The sequence below is a fragment of the Uncinocarpus reesii genome, genomic scaffold (assembly GCF_000003515.1).
Source record: "Uncinocarpus reesii 1704 scaffold_3 genomic scaffold, whole genome shotgun sequence".
NCBI classification, from domain to species: Eukaryota; Fungi; Ascomycota; class Eurotiomycetes; order Onygenales; family Onygenaceae; genus Uncinocarpus; species Uncinocarpus reesii.
This window is the reverse complement of record NW_003052498.1, coordinates 3,227,439-3,244,366: the sequence shown is the minus strand read 5'-3', so window position 1 is coordinate 3,244,366 and position 16,928 is coordinate 3,227,439. Positions and strand designations below refer to the sequence as shown.

Sequence of the window (16,928 nt, the reverse complement as noted above, 5' to 3'; positions counted from 1 at the left end):
CAAAAATAACAGTTCCTGGACTGCTTTGGTCCGTTGGGAAATATCATAACCGCCGGGGCTTGACTGATCATCGCGGGTAGTGAAGGTAAGCAGCTTCACTTTTTCCCGATTTGGTCATTTAGCCGCCCGGGATTGCAGACCCCAGCAAACATCCCTCAAATATTTGCGCCATGCATGGATCGCAAGAGGCGAGTTCTATATTAAGCTCATCAGACTTTCGCTCTCGTTTGCTTATATTTGACTCGGCTTCTTTCATTTATTCCTTCCAATTCTCATTCCAATCTTCACTTGCCATTTTCTCACCTACTAGTTAACCATGGGTTCTTTTTCGAGCGAGACCGTCGTGCATCTAGCGCAAGACCCTGACCATGCATCAGAGCTAATCAGCCTCTCCTACCAGTGGAAAGATCAAGCGGAACCACCGGCATTCGCTTTATGGATGGCCTCCTCAGAGGTAGACCAAAAGTTTTTGGGCCATTTTGCAACCGCTACGAGCCACACCAATCCCTTTCTCTCTGGGATGTTGTATAAGCTCCTCGGCCTTTCGGTGGTTTTGTCAAAGAAGCTTCTTCGAGCCCGCAAATCACGTCGACTTGATCCTACTCGAGAAACGAAATCGTTACAACTTTACCACCACATTTTATGGCTCTCTCGCGAAGGATTAATCATCGTGGAGCAGTATATCCTCCCGATGGTTGCCGATTACATTGACCTGAAAGTCCTATCATACAAACTCCAAGCCTCGTTTTATCATATCTTCGTTCTCTTTCATAATCAGCCGAGGATCAGTCGCCCAGGGATTCAAACTTTCCCCTTTTCGACTTCACATCTTGATCTCCCTAATGGCACTCGAAACGGCCAGAAAGAAGTTGACATTAATAATCGTCCAATCTCGATCGTTCCCTCGCCACCACCCGACATGGGCGGCCCCGTAGGGGGTGGGAAGCATGCTCAATCCCGCCCTCCAGGCCTTGGAATGCAACCCGATAGCCCCAAAATTGCAGCATCCTTTATCCTCCCGGCACTTGATTACACACCTCGTGCCACTGCATGCTTTAGCTACGTGGCTCTTCTTGCCGACCAACTCCTCCCGGGCTCGCACCCTATTAGATTATCAGTCAAACTTGAATACGCAGCGTATCTATACGACTGTCTCCACGATGCATCGGCTTGCAGACGACTCGCTAAGCAAGCCATTGCCGACGTGTACAAGGCCCAGGAAGGAATGGACGATGAAAGCTTTGAAGATGCAGCGGAACTTGTTGGCATTCTGGGCAAGATGGTTAAAAGAGGAGGGAAAACGAGCAGTGCGGGTGGAAGCAGTGTCGACAAGTCGTGGAGTGATGGGACTCATAGCACCCCGACGCGCACCGCAAGAAGCGGAGATAACACACCTAAAATGCGCCAGAAGCGCATCGCTTTGGGCTTGGAAGGTTCATCACCGGCGATTGCGCATGACCCAGTGATGGGCCACCCGATTTGATAGAGGAAATTTTCTTCTCTAGTATGTTGCGAGATAAAACAGAGATACCCCTTTTAACAATTTCCCTTTTCCTCTTTTTGCCTGTGATTTCCTGTTGGCGCGGTATTGCACTTAGAAAACAGACTCTGCTTCATCTTCTGTACCAAAGATTTCTTATTGACCTCTCTGGCAGCATGCTGTTGCTGCCTTTTTGACTCTGCAATCTCGTGCATTCATCCAGATGCGGCTACATTGTTGTGAATTGATGCATTCCATATTTCAGGTCTAGCGCCAATGGAACCAAAGTACAGAATGTTGCCTATATAACATATTTGCCCCTGTCCTTTCGACATTGGAAGCGTTTAGGCCTGAATGGACACCAAATGCTTAAAATAGTCCAGGGAAAGCCTTTGGGATTCTTTTCTTACGGCCGTACATCAGACGGTGGCTTGAGTTTGGCTAACGTCGGCATTGCTTGAAGACGATCAGCCAAGTTTCTTTCCTACAACTACGAGTAGACCGTTCAGGCGTACAAGAAATTTTTTGATTCGGGGGGACAGGGCGATCTTAACGGCGAGTAGCCCGCCATCACCACCTCGCTGCTAGAAACAGACCAAGGGACGGATAGTTCTAGCGCAGGTCTGAATATGCCTGTGAATGAGATGCGCAAGCGGCTATGTCCAGTCGATCCAACCAATGACTATAGCCAGGATTGGCCCACGCAGCGAAGGATGTCAAAAGGTCCTCGCCGGAATCGCTTGAGCGATAGAATCATTTGGTACACAAAGCAGGGAAATTCGACCACTGGCATGGTTAGCCATCGAGAAAGCGGAAGGGAAGTCGGTCACTACCTACGGGTCGGGGAAAGGGCCGATTTCTTGTGACAACAATGGCTCTCACTATATCGAGTACACCTCCTGGACTGGAAACATCTCGGGTCTGTACAGGATTATCGGGCCGCACCGAACTGAAAACCTCGGCACAATCGGCTTTGGACGCCCGAGGGTCACAGTTAACCACCAAAGTCACAACGCAAAACAAACAGTATCCAAGGAATTCACCGACCGTTTTCATTCCGGACTGAAGATTTCACCGGCGCTATCGATGTGCTCCGGAACAGCGCGCACCAGCCACTCAATGGCGAGTACAAGCCAAGAAGTAGGTACAGGCACCAGTATAACCCAGCAAACTATTAACATATATTCCAGTTCAAGCTGTTCTAACTGCAAGCCCGGTCGTCGACCGTATGGTTATGGACGCTCTGATTCTGCGTCACGATCCATTACCCGCAGTCACTCCTGGTTCAATGGCCATGGATCAAAATCAATACATATTGACCGAGATCGCCGTCCCAAGTGATGAATGATCTTCTCTGTTCATACGAGCGGCTTCTCGGATAGCTAACTAACAATTGATGTCAATAAACGCAGATTTTTCCATGATGTTAATAACCCCCTTGGCCACAAAATCATCCCCCAGGCAAATTCATGCGAAGGTGCATCTTCTTTGGGGTTACATTTCAAAATTATAGACATAGAAATCGCATTCAGTGATTCAAATCAATAAATGCAGGGGGAGAGATGCTTGTATCAGTAATTCTCTTTGAGGTCAATCATAGAAATAATGAGTTGAGATTGAATTCCTGGAGATTGAGCATGTAGTTATACAACCGGCAAATATCCATTTCCGCCGCTTCATACCATCATATGGTTAGCCAACTAAGCACTATGTCATTCATTCCTCTCTTTCGCCAAACTAAACATATTGAACTTGCGATTGAGCTCAGTTCTGCGCAAAAGTCGTTTCGCGTCATTGTGCCACAGCTCCACCCTCACATGTGCCTCGGGGGAAGGCAGCTTGCCAAGGGTGACACTGGCAACTCAGCAGCAGAGAAGATTACTCTTTACCCTTCAACCGCTACTCTCCGCGTGAGAACCACACTAGGCAAATAACGCCGTCGATGCGGCTAAACGGGCGGTTAGTCAACAAGTTACTCGGGCCTTGAACGTTTACCTTTCCTCGGGTGAAAAGCGGAGATGCTACACAAGGGCACCGAATATCAAATATAAACCATCATGACATAGCATTCGCGTGCGTGGATTTCATCCTGCCGCTCTATCGTCCACGGTATAACGGTCTTTCTGAAAACAATTCGCTGCTGACTTTTAACCCTCACAATGGCAACTAATTCGGTTAATCCCGTTCCCTTCTCTGAGCCTCCATATCTTTGCGGACTCCCTTCCCCGTACTACTCAGAGGCACATCGAGACTTTCAGAAAAGATGCAGGGCGTTTCTATGGGAGAATATGAACAAGTATGCGATGGAATGGGAGCGAGAGAGTCAAGTCCCGGAGCACGTTTTTGAAACATTCGGCAAGTATAATATGTTGCTACCGAATCTACCGTCTCCGCTTCCTGTGGGCTGGCTGAAGAGATTGGGCATTCATGACATTTTGGGCGTGAAGGTGGAGGACTGGGATATCATGTACACCATGATATACTTGGATGAAGTGCGTTGGTTCCCGCTGGTTGCTACCCCGACGCTGAGCCTAGTGGCTGACTTGTGTGTTCGTGATAGATGGGTCGATCCGGATTGCACGGTCCACCTAGTTCTCTAACAGCTGGCTTCGCTTTCGGCATCCCTCCGGTTATCAAATTCGGAAGCAAAGAACTGCAGGAGAGATTCCTCCCGGACTTTTTGACAGCCAAGAAGCGAATGTGCATTGCCATCACTGAACCAGATGCGGGAAGCGATGTTGCAAATATCACCACTACCGCCGTGAAATCTGCAGATGGAAAGCATTATATCATCAATGGCACAAAGAAATGGTGCGTGTGGCCCTTGCCTACTTACCACAGAAGTGATTCTTACACTTCTCAAGGATTACGAACGGTATCTGGTCTGACTACACGACCATGGCAGTTCGCACCGGCGGTCCCGGAGCCTCCGGCCTTTCCATCGTTCTTGTTCCACTGAAGAATTACCCCGGGGTGTCCATGCGTCGATTCTACGTTAGTGGCCAGACCGCCAGCGGAACCACATACATTGAGCTCGACGATGTCAAAGTCCCTGTTGAGAACTTGATCGGCGAAGAAGGCCAGGGCATGAAGTACATCATGACCAATTTCAATCACGAGCGCCTTACCATCTCAGTCGGTGTCACACGCCAGGCACGAGTTGCGCTGAGCGCGGCATTTGAGTACTGCTTGAAACGAGAGGCCTTTGGAAAAACATTGATGGACCAGCCCGTTGTCAGGCACCGTTTGGCTAAGGCGGGTGCAGAATTGGAGTCAATGTGGGCGTGGGTTGAGCAGTTCTTTTATCAAGTCAAGCACATGTCCAAGGAAGAAGGCGATCGTCGACTTGGAGGCCTCACTGCTCTGGCCAAGGCAAAGGCGGGCATGGTTTTGAATGAATGTGCCCAGGTTGCTGTGTTGCTCTTTGGAGGCAATGGGCTGACAAGAACCGGCCAGGGAGAGTTGGTTGAAAGTAAGTCCTCATATTCTCACTCTGACCTCTTGTTTTATGTTTTTTGCTAACCTCGCCTCACGTAAAGAAATTTCTCGAGAAGTCTGGGGTGCTCGCATCCCCGGCGGTTCGGAGGATGTGCTGCTTGACCTTTCAATCAGACAGCTTGTTAAGATCTTCAAGGCCGAAACCAAGAAACTGGGGGAGTCCAGGCTTTGAGGCTGCCTTTTATCTAATTATTTATTTCAGATATGTATATACATTTGCAATCAATATTCCATGTGTTACGACGGTTATATCCTTTGATAATGTTTTAATTTAGCCCTGAATGTTCCCTCGAATGAACCAAGTAGTTAGCAAAGATGAAGATCCTGCTCCCATCATTTGTCACCTCAACTCTTGGAGTTTATGGGCTTCCCGTATAATGATATGCATCTTCAATAGTTATGCCACCATTGGGCAACACGCTCTTAGTTGATATGCTCTATAAGCCAGAGCACTCTCCGCTGGACCATTGAAAGGTGCCTATGTCTTCACGGTGCCCGGACTGAACGGTTCATAGTTGGAACATTCTTCTTCATGGCCTATGGTCATAAGCCTTGTGAAGATTTCATCTCAAAGATCGAAGTCCGGAAGAGTTGGATCGCCAGTTTCAAGACATGGAATTCTCTGAGATGAAAGCCAAATCGCAATGGTCGACTGAAACGGACTAGGTGAGAGAAACATGGAATGAAACAGAATGTAGAGTCTGCTTCTAACCAAGTCAAGGGTAGGTTAAATATATCTTGTCCTGTTCGCACTGAGAGAGGTCGCAAGTCTCCTAGATCTAGTTATTAGTGCTGCGGTATGAAGGATCAATGGACAAGTGGTTATTTTAAGAGGTCGGTTTGATGGGCACTGAGAACCACTTGCCAAGAGGTCTTCACTCCATCTTCTTCCAGCCAACACCCGCAGACGAGGAAGAGGGCCAAATGGAGCAAGGCTCCTACGATGTTTCGAAGCAGCACATCAAGCACGCTGAGCCCTGCAGTCCGACCAGGCCTGAGCAGGGCAGCCAACTAGTTAGCTGGGGCTTGCTTTGATTGTTGGCTGTTTCACGCCATGTCCCTTTTCTGCATCACCTCCGATCGGGCAAACTCGACACCTTGCGCTCAGGATTGCCCGCTGGGAAGCCCATCAAAACAATGCTGTTTCTGTTTTAGTGCTCAAGGGCCAGAGCCGCGTGGCTCATTGTCGGAGCCCTAGTATCAGGGTCCCTAGTTCTATCGACTGCAGATGCTGTCGTTACATCCTGCGGCTTCTTACATATGAAGCCCCCAGAGCCGTACATCATGAAGCAGAAGGGCTTTTTGCATTTCACCACTCTTTTATCTACTAATTCTTCTATTGAATGAATTTGCGGCGGGGTCTCGACATGAGCAACGCCCTTTGGCAGAGATGTGGATGCCTCTGCAGATGTCTGTGAAGACGCGAGTGCTGTGCTTCTTCCTCCTAGGTCTGGTTAATGGACTGCAGCACCAATATGAAAGTATTTCCCCTGGAACGGTCGCTGTCTTTATAGGTTTGCTTTCTCCCCGCAGATGTCCAAGGCTAAAGCCGACCATACTTATCAAGACACATAGATCCTTTCGTCTCCCCCAATCGCACCGTAACCCGCCCTATCTCGTGCACGAACGGCAACCTAACACCCCTATGTTGCGACGAAAGCATATACAATCCGATAAAGCATAATCGTCGATTGCGAGATCCCTTATCAGACCCGGCTTTGGAATCTCCCTTCGTCGTCCATCCCGCCTCCAAACCCACCAAGCACCGCACCGATTTTGATCACCATGGTACCACCATTCCGCTAATCCTCCCCATCTCTGCGTCCTCCAGCCCTGCTCCGGCTCTCAGTTCACTGGCAGTACAAAGGGCTGTTCCACTTGCGCCGCACAGTCTATCGCGTTCATCAAATCCGAACCCTATTGAGCGTCCGTTATCACAAATCGTCTCCTCAGAGGTTACATCCGGCGGCGTACTATCAGATAAGACGAAAAAGGAAGTAAAGCGTAGCTGCTTCGGCCTACTTGTCTGCCTGATCGTCGCTGTGATCTGGCTTTAATAAAGGACTCCCTTTCACACCAGGCCGGACTCCCCGAAGCATATTCCTGGAAAGGGCGTATTTGGATATGTATGTTCTATGATTTAATGACGATATGATGATATTTACTTTGTGCTTTGATATATTGAAGGAGCCGGTTCATATCGGCACGTGCATGTTTGGTATTTATATCTTAGTACTCAAATGGCAACACGCAGAAAATTATATCTTTTCTACGTAGTTATATATTTGAAAATATCTAGCTTCAACTTGTTTTAAAGAAGACACAAAAGTGTTCGTCAATTCAAGCTCAGGAAAGAGAGTGGTTACCTAGGTAAACTATAGTACACTATTGATACAATTTTCGACTACAAAACAATGATCCCATCTAGCCACTCTAGCAAAAGATTCCAATGGTATCACAAATTCCTCCAACAAAATCGAGAGAAATCAATAACCCCAAGCTCCATGGCCCACCCATATCAGAATAAAGCGAAGCTACACCAACATGCTACCAACTGGCAAACAAGACTCCAGTTCCAATGGTTTCCTCGCTCTCAATTTCGTAGATCAACAGGGAGGGACTCTAGCCAGGTCACATCCCTTGCGCGTTGAACCTGCCCATCGGCATTCCCTTCCTTCTTAACCTCCTCCTCATCGTCATCATCGTCAATCGACGTCACCGTCGTCGCGAGTTCTTCTAAGAATTCCAAACACTTAGCAGCCAACGGGCTGAAGGCGCAATATCGAGTGAGAAGGTCAATGCATTGGTTCCAACCTTCTTCAACGGTGTTTTCCTGGAAGTCTTCATAGGCACTAGAACTCATACGGGCACCAAGCATGGTCGTAGCACAGCAGAATGCATATCCTATGTTATCCCACCAAGGAGGCACTGGTCCGACATGGTGCGATTCTTCATTTATCTGCTCATGTTTTGTCAATATCTCGATGATTTCTTGCGCGGAAGCAATGCATTTGAGGGCAGCGTCCGTCGCGATCGTGTATATGAGAGGTGTGTCGACGCAATTTCGTGTAGTCTGATTCATATCGCGAATCTGGCTAGAGCCGCAGATTTCCGGATCAGCCGCCAAGATTGCCAATAGCGGGCGCCAGAGTAGTATTCGCATATGGAGATATCGGATGCGGAGGATAATGTGTTGCCGTTCTGCAATGGAATTCTCCTGGCGCTGGCCATTTGGTTGGAGGAATGGCGGCAACGCAGCATTCCAACTGCACAGGAGTCTATCAACTTCTAGCAATTTCTGCGGATCAAAACATTCTATTACTTTCCGCGGTGAGCGGCCCTCGGTAATGCGAAGCTCTTCCTGAATAGATAGGATATCCTCATATTTTTCATATAAACGAGAGGAGGATGTAAAGAATTCAACAATTGAAGGTCTATCTTGGTCAGACACCGGCTTTCCGCCAAATATGACATCAACATATTCCGTTTCAAGAGGGATGGGCAACGGAGCTTGGAATGTTGGAGAGGGTATTGATGCCTTTCCATAATTGATGGCAATTATCCTGGAAATGATGTGAGCGTTGAGTGGAGACACGTTACACGTTAGAACTGGCACCTTGGGGGCTTACCTCTCCTGCATAATACAACAATGCCATACCCGTTTTGCAAGCTCTCTTTCCACTCTTTCCTCCAAATGATGGCTCCCGGATTTGAGATGAAGATGTAGTGATTGTGAAACCCGAATAGCAATGCCAATCGATTTCCAGGCAGCGGCTAAATTTCCAATTGCATGCAAGAATTGGGTAGAAATGATGTAAGCCTGAACGCAAGCTAGATCTTCCCCATCCAAACTGCCAAATCGTATAAGATTTTGAGCTCTAGCGAAGTATAGACATGCATCATCGTTTTTGGTGGGATCAATAGCCAGACACCCGAGGGCTAACATCACATTCACGATGCCCTGAACAATAGCTGAGTCGCCCCTAAAGTCTCTTGACCATAAACTCAAATATTTGGTCTGGAAGGTTGGAAGATGGATGACTGGGAGGTTGACATATTCGCGAGTTAAGTAGATCGCCAAATAACGATCCGCAATTTTTCGGGAAGGAAGTATCAAATCCCTAGCATGGAGTCGTGGCTTTTTATTTTTTGTGTTTGCCTCCAACCTCTTAGCGATTCTCCGTTGCTCGTTCCGCGATAATTCAAAGTATCCAGGCTTGGACGTATCTGTACGCTGAGCAACCGCTTCCTTCAACCCTGCCAAAGACATTGCCCTCTCTGGATAACGGTCCGAGTTTCCCGAGACCTCTGAGTATTGGACTGAACTTGCGGGTGAAAAAGATATCACTGGAGCTGCGTTGGACCGTGGTGGAGTTGACGGCTGAATGGGAGCTTCGTTTTCTTTTTCAACTATCGATAACGCTTCAACGTCATTCTCAACGTCCTCTTGCCTGGGATTGCTTTCTGGTATAACATCGGGCGTAACTTCGCGTTCCTGGTCAATGATGTCCGCACCATTTGGTTTGGCTCCTAAATGTGGTGAGGCCGAACATTGAACGAAAGGCTCAACTCCTTCCTCCACGCTCAATGAATCCTCCCGTCCAAGGTGGCTTTCGGGTATAGCATCGGAGGTATCTTCGCGCTCCTCTTCGCTCAGGTATGCATCATTTGCTTCAGCTCCCAAAAGAGGTGAGGCCAAACGCTGGCGGGATGCTCCATCTTCTTCCTCCACGCTCAATGAATCCTCCCGTCTCAGGTGGCTTTCGGGTGTATCGGCAGAAGGAGCTTCGCGTTCCTTTTCGCTAGTCTCTTCACCATCCATTTCATTTTCAAAACATCGTGGGCTCGAGTGCGGAGAGGGGTCCTTGGTTTCATTTTCAATGCTTGATGGCGCATCGCTATCCTCGGAGCTCTCCTTTCTTAACTGGCTTTCGGGGATGACGCTGGGGGCTTTTTCACCCTCGTCATCGCTAGAATCTGAGTTGTTGATACTAGCTCCCAAGCGAAACGGTGCTGCAGCTTTTATGATGGAAGATAAAAGAGACATTTTCGGTTGTTTCCGAGGCCTGGTTTCACTGTCTTCGGTTGGTTCGTTGTCAGATCTTGGATGTTTGCGAGGCCTAGGTCTTTCATATTCTTTGGGCTCGTTATCAAATCGAGGTAGTTTATGGGATTTAATTTCGGCATCTCCGCTCGGTATGCCGTTAGATCTGGAATCCCCGCGAGGCGTGCCGTCGAAATGTCCGTTGGGTATGTCGTCAAATTTTCGACCGAGTACGGACTCGTCTAAAGCTCTAGAGCAGTCACAAGGCATTGGTCAGAAAGGAAAGGAGTGACGGGTCTCAGAGATTATGTAGAGGATCAACTTACAACGAGGGGCGCGAAGGGGTGGGAGCATCATATTCACACTCGAATGCGAGTTGCCTTTTAGCACAAGGGCCACAGGCTATAGCACGTAAGACACCAGAAAGACCGATTGAGAGGATACGATAACCTGCCTGGTTGTTTCCTGTCACATTTTCTCTTCTTGATTCTGCATAGTGTACATGCCCTGCCAACGCCGGTTGACAAGGTTAGTGGAGTGCTTGACGGGTACTCGCATTCCTTATTCTTCCTTAAACACTGGCTACAAGCTACTGAAATGTCAGATTATGGCTTCTTCGTGAATCAAAATATCGCTGCTGACTCGCAATCAGATCCGATCTCACCTGGACGACCGCCATCACATTTCCTATGGCCTATGCGGCAGGAATTACACCGTACTCCTTTCGGCGCCGGGGTACTCGATCCTGCAGGCGTGTTAGCTCCCATGTCGAGTCATCCACGACGCGCCTCTAGCAAGAGACAAATCAATCGAGACGGACGACCTCAACACTTGACCGAGAGCAAGCGTCCGTCAGCTGCAAGCTCTCGATGGCAGTAAACAAAACGGCGCTAGTCTCTTGGCATTGAAGGTATTCTGCCAGCTAGCGTGGATTATATAAGCACACTACTCATGGCGGTAAGCAAGCACTCCATACTCTCTAACTACACCTCTTGCTTCTCCGTACGGAACAGAGGAACCGATTTACAAAGCTTTCTTTTGATATAAATTAGTTGACAATCTAATTTAGCACATTCTCGATTATGCTCCGGATGCCTTGAAAGTCAAAGGCTACTGTGGTTATGTTTTTCAGCTTCAATTTCGATTGAAACTTACATGCTGAGAAGGCACTGAGAGAGGCTTTCTCACCCCGAGTACTGGCAATTGGTTATGGACCAGCTCAAAAAGTACCAGCTGGACGAGGCCGCAAAGGCTTTCATTGCCGCTATTGATCGAGACCGCGTTTGCAGCCTGGCATCGTCATTTCATCGCGAAAGCTGGCCATGTCGCATATTTGGGGATGTGTCCAAAGGTGGTTACAATGCATGTTTTCCCATAGTTTTTATCACTCCGGAAGGCAACAAAGCAGATAGATGGATGGTCCGAGTTCCGCTGATCCCTCGCCTGGCGTTCCCCGAAGAGAAGATGCGCAGTGAGATTACTACAATGAAGTAAGATTGCAATCTTGTCTAACCAAGTCAACAGCCGGTGCAACTCATACATGCGATTTCTTTATCACTCTCCATTTCGCACCACATCTATATGTGAATATACCTAATCAAAAAGTCTCTAGGTATATATCTGAGAAAATCAAAATCCCCGTTCCCCGAATCTACGGCTACTCAATGCAGGGAAACAATATTCTAGGCCTTCCCTTTTTACTGCTAGAATACATTGAGGGCAAAAGCCTATTAACTATCCGCTTGAACCAACTCTCCATAGACGAACAAGAGCATCTATATCCACAGCTTAGTGAAAGATATCTCGAACTCTCCCAACAGCAGAAATCCGATCGCATCGGGGCTCTAACACTAGATCAAAATGATGATAAATGGGTCTTTTCCCACAACCGACCACTGTCGATATTTGTCAATGGCCAGGTACTGGGCGGGCTCGATGCATGCCGCCATATGGGACCATCTTGAACCTTATTTCAACCGTTGACTACGTCTTCGAAATACTGCATTCTTTGCTCATCGACTTTTATGCCAGGCGAGATAGTATATTCCACCAAACTGATGCGGAATATTATCTTTACTCGCTACATACGGCTCAGGTAGTCCTCATGGAATGGATAGACCCAGATACCAACCGCGGTCCTTTTATTTTGATGCACGGCGACCTACACCCGCCCAATATCATGATAGATGATAACCTTAATGTCGTCTGCGTTCTGGACTGGGAATGGAGCCACACAGTCCCCATGCAACCTTTTGCCCCTCCTTCCTAGATCTCGGATAGAGCACTCATATCGGCCTGCAGCGATGCGGGTACGCTTCTCTATTCAGTGTACGCTTCGAATCTCAAAACGCAAACTGACAGTGAAAGAGTACTGTGAATACAACCCCGACAATCTGAATATGAAGATCTTCCATTAACGAAGCTATGGAGTACAGCCCTAGAAGATAACGAGGTATTCATCGCCCATGCCCTTCTAAACCCAACGAACCTTGGGGATGTGTACTTCGACATTATGGACCACATATATTTTGGACGCAATCGTGAACAAAGAGTGCATGACTTGATTAAGCATGACAAACGAAAACAGGCGAGAGACGCCATTCAGCAGAAGCTAATAGACCTCGAGGTATTTACAAAAGAGCTCAAAGAACTGGGTTTGGAGAAAGAAAAGCCTTTGGACATGAGTTTAGATCGAGAGCAGGTCAGAGAGTGCAGAGATTCTGGTCAAAAGCTAGAGAAGCCCAATCCGCAAACGACCCTGCACAACGGCTACTTTGAAACAAAATATGGCAGTTATGGTCCATCAAGCCAGGCAGCCAAGGGTTCCTTGTCCGCGCTTGGCGGTGGTCACTAATTAGTATCGGTGTCGCTGCAGTGTACTATTCAGCTGTTAGGCGCAGGTGGGTATAACTGGGCGTCTTGGGAAAGGCTGCTCCGGCCGGCCCATCAATCTTCTTTTGGCTCAGTACGGAGTACCTAAGCTCATTATCGCCCACCGCTTTTGCTACACTCTGCTCTTATATTTTGCTTGCTCAGCTACGCCAGATTTGTAACCACGCATTTGCCTCGTTTGGCTCTTTGCATGGTTACATACGGGCTCAAGCGTTGTCCAAAGATCCTCTACGACCGATTAGCTATGGGATTGTCGCCAGGTCAAGGGTAAGCAGCCCAGATGCGGCTTTGCTGAAGCCGGAATCTCCCGAGCGATGAACGCCATCATTCCCTGATGGAGAATCCCGAGGAGAAAGAGAATTATTTCGTGTCTCTCTAGCATCCGTCTCTACAAGTAACAATAACGGAGGCTGAACATACGTAGAATATCTTGTCCTCATCCTGTCTCGATATCACACGAGGTATGACTCCCGTTCCTAACTGAAAGGCCTGCTCACGCCACAAAACTCGACATATGCATCCTGGATACTCTCCATATCTAACCCTCGAGTCTTTTCAATTTCGAACCTCCAAGTTGCAAAAGGTCCAATGGCTGCTTCGGCCTTTGAATCCGGATCTCCAGCGTTCAAATACCCAAGCATCTGGGAACTGAGTGCTCGGTTTTGAGTACAATCCGTGAGATCCTTAATGTCACGATTCTCATACTCGAAATCGAGCCGCATAGGCTGAGATGAAAATCGCCACACTTTCTTCTGCTCGTCGATAATTTGCTCGTTGCCCATCATCGTGATCTGGACAGAGACCAATTCTTGTTTCAAATCGTTTTCCCCTACCTTTAGGCCCACGACCCAGAATCGAACCTGGCTGAGGCGAATGTTGTTCTTGAGATGAAATAATTTTGCCTCTGGCTCGGTTTTGCTGTTGGCGAGCATGTGAGGCTTTAATGTTATCATCACTCCGTGGATCTGAACCGACTCGCCTGTCTGGCTGTCTTTCCTCTCCCTGAATTGTTTCAAGGTCAGTAGCTCCCCCTCGGTAAGGCGATACACCGGCCCCATGTGCCCATCTGACGGCCATTTCGATTTGACCAAGTGAGAATATTTTTCCTTTGCAAGGACCCATTTTTTTTCAACGTCCTTAACCCATTTCTCGAGTGCGCTAGAATCATAAAGGGGGCCATCGCCTCGAAACTGGGGTATATCCACCAGTCCCCAATATTTTACGGCGCGCGCTGCCATATCAATATGTAGCATAGTATCGAATTTCAAATCATCGCGGGCCTTTCGTAACCAAAGACATATTATCGGCAAATTTGCGTTGAGAGTGAGCTGTTCGCCGCCCAGAGTTTCCATTTGCTTATCGCAAAGTGCTTTGTCCTGATGGGCAGTGTTAAGCAGCTCCAAAGCAGAGTTGTAGTCCATGACGGCTGAATTCCGGTTTTTAACTAATTCCATGTAGTCGTCAAGTTCTTCTTTCAATTTATCCCCTTTTTGGGCGGGAATGGCGTCTTTGAATTTCTTCAATAGATCTTGAATTTTATCTGCCTCTGCCATGATCTTGATAGCTCCAGGATCGTCAGGTTCAAGAGAATGGTCGCTGCGGCTTTGGAATGCATCCGATAGGGAAAACAAAGTCTTTCCGGCATCACCCAATTCGGTTATGACATGATCCTTGTGTATACTCATCCCTGAGGAGTCTTTTATCTCGGTATACGCTTTATGGGCAACATTAGCCCCTTGGGTCTGTATTTCAAACAGTCAGAACTTCAGAATGTACGGAAAACCCTACCCAAGCTAGGAGTATATCTGCGTTAAGATCCGCCTCAAGGGGCCTTGGTTAGGGAAACACTTACAGCTGCGGTAAACCAAGAAGGGGCCATTGCAAGTGTTGCAAAAGCGTCAATAATCATACCCGCATCGACTTGGAGGCGATTCTTGATATCTTCCGCTACGACATTCAATGCTTCTTTGACCGCAACCCGCTTCTCCTTCAAGTAAGGGGTGAATTGAGTGATTTGATATGCCGCCGTTTGCAGTGGCCCGTTCGAATCCTGGAGAATTCCGATGCGGCTTTCAGCGTGGTCCCTTCTCCTCTCAAACATTGAGACGCTGCCGGACAGAGAATCGGCAGCTTTTGCCTGGCTTTTCAGAGCGTCCATGTAAAGCTTCTCTTTAGTTTCGAATTCTTTCACAGAGTCTATCAGTGAATTGATTCGGCTGTAATAAAAGTCATATGTCAGGCGCGGAGCAAAGTCCTCCGTAAAACCAAACAGGTCCTTTCCCTTGAGGATCTGATTCAGCATACTGGTTGCACGGGAATAAATTGAAGTCAATTGATCTGCAATTTGTAGGGTGATCTGGCGATTGTCTTGGAAGTCTTTGTACTGATCAAGCAAGTTGGAATCCTTTCCTTCAAGAACTCCGTCCTTCTCAGTAGACCATAGAAGTGGGACGAACTTGAGGCGGTTGACGATCCTCTCATATAGAAGTCGCGCCATTCCCCGACTTTTACCATCCGTAGCGAAATACAAACTGTTTGCCCTATTGAGAATCATCTGGTGGTGTTCAGGTAAGGCGTAGGCGTGATTTACGTTGAGAGTCTCGAGGGATCCGTCAAAAGAGAACGGGAAGATTTGGGTCTGCCCGGCTGATCCATCGATTCCCCGATCTCCGACATTTATGCCCGTTTGATGCCCGTTGCCTCCTGCACCAGCGGTACCTTTCCATCAAAAACATTAGTATGGTGAGACTTATAAGTACGGCAAGTGTTCAGTTCGGAAATTACCTCCTCGCGTGCTGCACACAGTATTTGTAATTTCAAGTTGCTGCTTTCTCATGGCTGCGACCACGAGGTTATATAACGGTTTCAAATTTTTCTTCAACTCGGCAAATGGCAATTCAATGGGAGTCGTTTCGAGCTGCAATGCGTTCGTCAAGTCTTCGTCTGACGTTACGCTACCCGGCGCAAACCACGCTTCAACTGTTTTTCGGGCATTGTCGAGAGATTCAGCACTGCCGCACTGAATAGGGTCCTCGTCTGACTCTTTGCCAATTTGCAGAGATAATAGCCTTTGAACATGTGCATTGTAACTCGTAACAACTTCTTCGATTTCGTAAGGAACTTCACGGGGTTTGTTTGGTTCAGGTGATAAAAGGGCATCAAGCGCACGGGAGAGGAGCTTTGCGGCTTCAAGCAAAGATTCCGCATTCTCAGCCAATAGCTTAAAATTCGACAGTCCCTCCCCTGATACAATTGCTGGCTCTGCAGAGGCTAATGGCTGCACAATATTATCCTGTAGCATGGCAATAGAGTCTGCCCAGGACCCGGAAGCGGAATCTACTTCGTGAATAGATGCCGCAATCACTTGAGTCAAGTGCCCGTAAGAGAAACATATGAAGCCTAAGAGCATGATCAGATCAGGTAGATAACTATTAGCATTGCGGAGACCTACCGCCATTTCCCCCGTCGCCTCCATTTCCGCCAGATTTGTCCTTTGCAGATGTATTCCCTCCTAAGCCGCCTCGGCCTCCGTTCGCCTTCAGTTTAAGATTTTGGGCAACTTCAGGGTCCATCGCCTGGACGTAGAGACGGATACTTCCTGCATCCCCGCCTGTACTTCCGGACAACCCATTTCCTATCGTTTCTGGGTCTTTTGGATCACCCGGGTTGCCCGAGACATCTATAACCCGAGTGGAAGACCCGATGCGGAGGGTATGGCAGCAAATATCAATACTCTTCCCTGGAAGTTTTATATCTCCCGGAATCTCAAGGGTTTCGGCGCAAATTATCACCCGTTCACCATTGAAATCAAATGGCGTTTTGAGAACGTATTCCCCAGAACTACAGACTACCGTCGTTTGATTGCGCGAGAAATGGAAGAAGTTGTCGTCTGGAACGTGGACGAATTGAGGAACCTGGAGTTCGTCAGGGTCCGACATCGCTAGTTATCAATATCAACTCTCCCTAAATGAATGGTCAACAGTCGCACGGTAGAAACAGACTGAGAGGAGAAAC

The 16,928-nt window shown here is 47.9% G+C and overlaps 8 protein-coding genes across 8 annotated transcripts; 6 read left to right on the top strand and 2 right to left on the bottom strand.

Moving 5' to 3' along the window:
• Positions 1–316: 316 nt before the first annotated feature.
• UREG_05877 (uncharacterized protein) lies at positions 317–1,483 on the top strand (the record flags this gene model as incomplete). Its single annotated transcript, XM_002585142.1, has 1 exon — positions 317–1,483. One exon carries the CDS (start codon positions 317–319, stop codon positions 1,481–1,483), a length of 1,167 nt encoding a protein of 388 aa, XP_002585188.1.
• An 868-nt stretch (positions 1,484–2,351) lies between these two features.
• On the top strand, positions 2,352–2,828 carry UREG_05876 (uncharacterized protein; the record flags this gene model as incomplete). The annotated part of the gene is made up of 3 exons (XM_002585141.1): positions 2,352–2,506; positions 2,583–2,620; positions 2,671–2,828. 3 exons carry the CDS (start codon positions 2,352–2,354, stop codon positions 2,826–2,828), a joined length of 351 nt encoding a protein of 116 aa, XP_002585187.1.
• An 811-nt stretch (positions 2,829–3,639) lies between these two features.
• Positions 3,640–5,150, top strand: UREG_05875 (uncharacterized protein; the record flags this gene model as incomplete). The annotated part of the gene is made up of 4 exons (XM_002585140.1): positions 3,640–3,972; positions 4,041–4,291; positions 4,345–4,952; positions 5,020–5,150. The coding sequence occupies 4 exons, from the start codon at positions 3,640–3,642 to the stop codon at positions 5,148–5,150; spliced, it is 1,323 nt and encodes a 440-aa protein (XP_002585186.1).
• Positions 5,151–6,368: 1,218 nt separating this feature from the next.
• On the top strand, positions 6,369–7,035 carry UREG_05874 (uncharacterized protein; the record flags this gene model as incomplete). Its single annotated transcript, XM_002585139.1, has 2 exons — positions 6,369–6,459; positions 6,554–7,035. The coding sequence occupies 2 exons, from the start codon at positions 6,369–6,371 to the stop codon at positions 7,033–7,035; spliced, it is 573 nt and encodes a 190-aa protein (XP_002585185.1).
• A 536-nt stretch (positions 7,036–7,571) lies between these two features.
• On the bottom strand, positions 7,572–10,025 carry UREG_05873 (uncharacterized protein; the record flags this gene model as incomplete). The annotated part of the gene is made up of 2 exons (XM_002585138.1): positions 7,572–8,412; positions 8,608–10,025. The coding sequence occupies 2 exons, from the start codon at positions 10,023–10,025 to the stop codon at positions 7,572–7,574; spliced, it is 2,259 nt and encodes a 752-aa protein (XP_002585184.1).
• Positions 10,026–11,231: 1,206 nt separating this feature from the next.
• On the top strand, positions 11,232–11,986 carry UREG_05872 (uncharacterized protein; the record flags this gene model as incomplete). The annotated part of the gene is made up of 2 exons (XM_002585137.1): positions 11,232–11,512; positions 11,635–11,986. The coding sequence occupies 2 exons, from the start codon at positions 11,232–11,234 to the stop codon at positions 11,984–11,986; spliced, it is 633 nt and encodes a 210-aa protein (XP_002585183.1).
• Positions 11,987–12,534: 548 nt separating this feature from the next.
• On the top strand, positions 12,535–12,876 carry UREG_05871 (uncharacterized protein; the record flags this gene model as incomplete). The annotated part of the gene is made up of 1 exon (XM_002585136.1): positions 12,535–12,876. One exon carries the CDS (start codon positions 12,535–12,537, stop codon positions 12,874–12,876), a length of 342 nt encoding a protein of 113 aa, XP_002585182.1.
• Positions 12,877–13,390: 514 nt separating this feature from the next.
• Positions 13,391–16,852, bottom strand: UREG_05870 (uncharacterized protein; the record flags this gene model as incomplete). Its single annotated transcript, XM_002585135.1, has 4 exons — positions 13,391–14,656; positions 14,767–15,632; positions 15,699–16,313; positions 16,366–16,852. 4 exons carry the CDS (start codon positions 16,850–16,852, stop codon positions 13,391–13,393), a joined length of 3,234 nt encoding a protein of 1,077 aa, XP_002585181.1.
• Between the last annotated feature and the right edge of the window lie 76 nt (positions 16,853–16,928).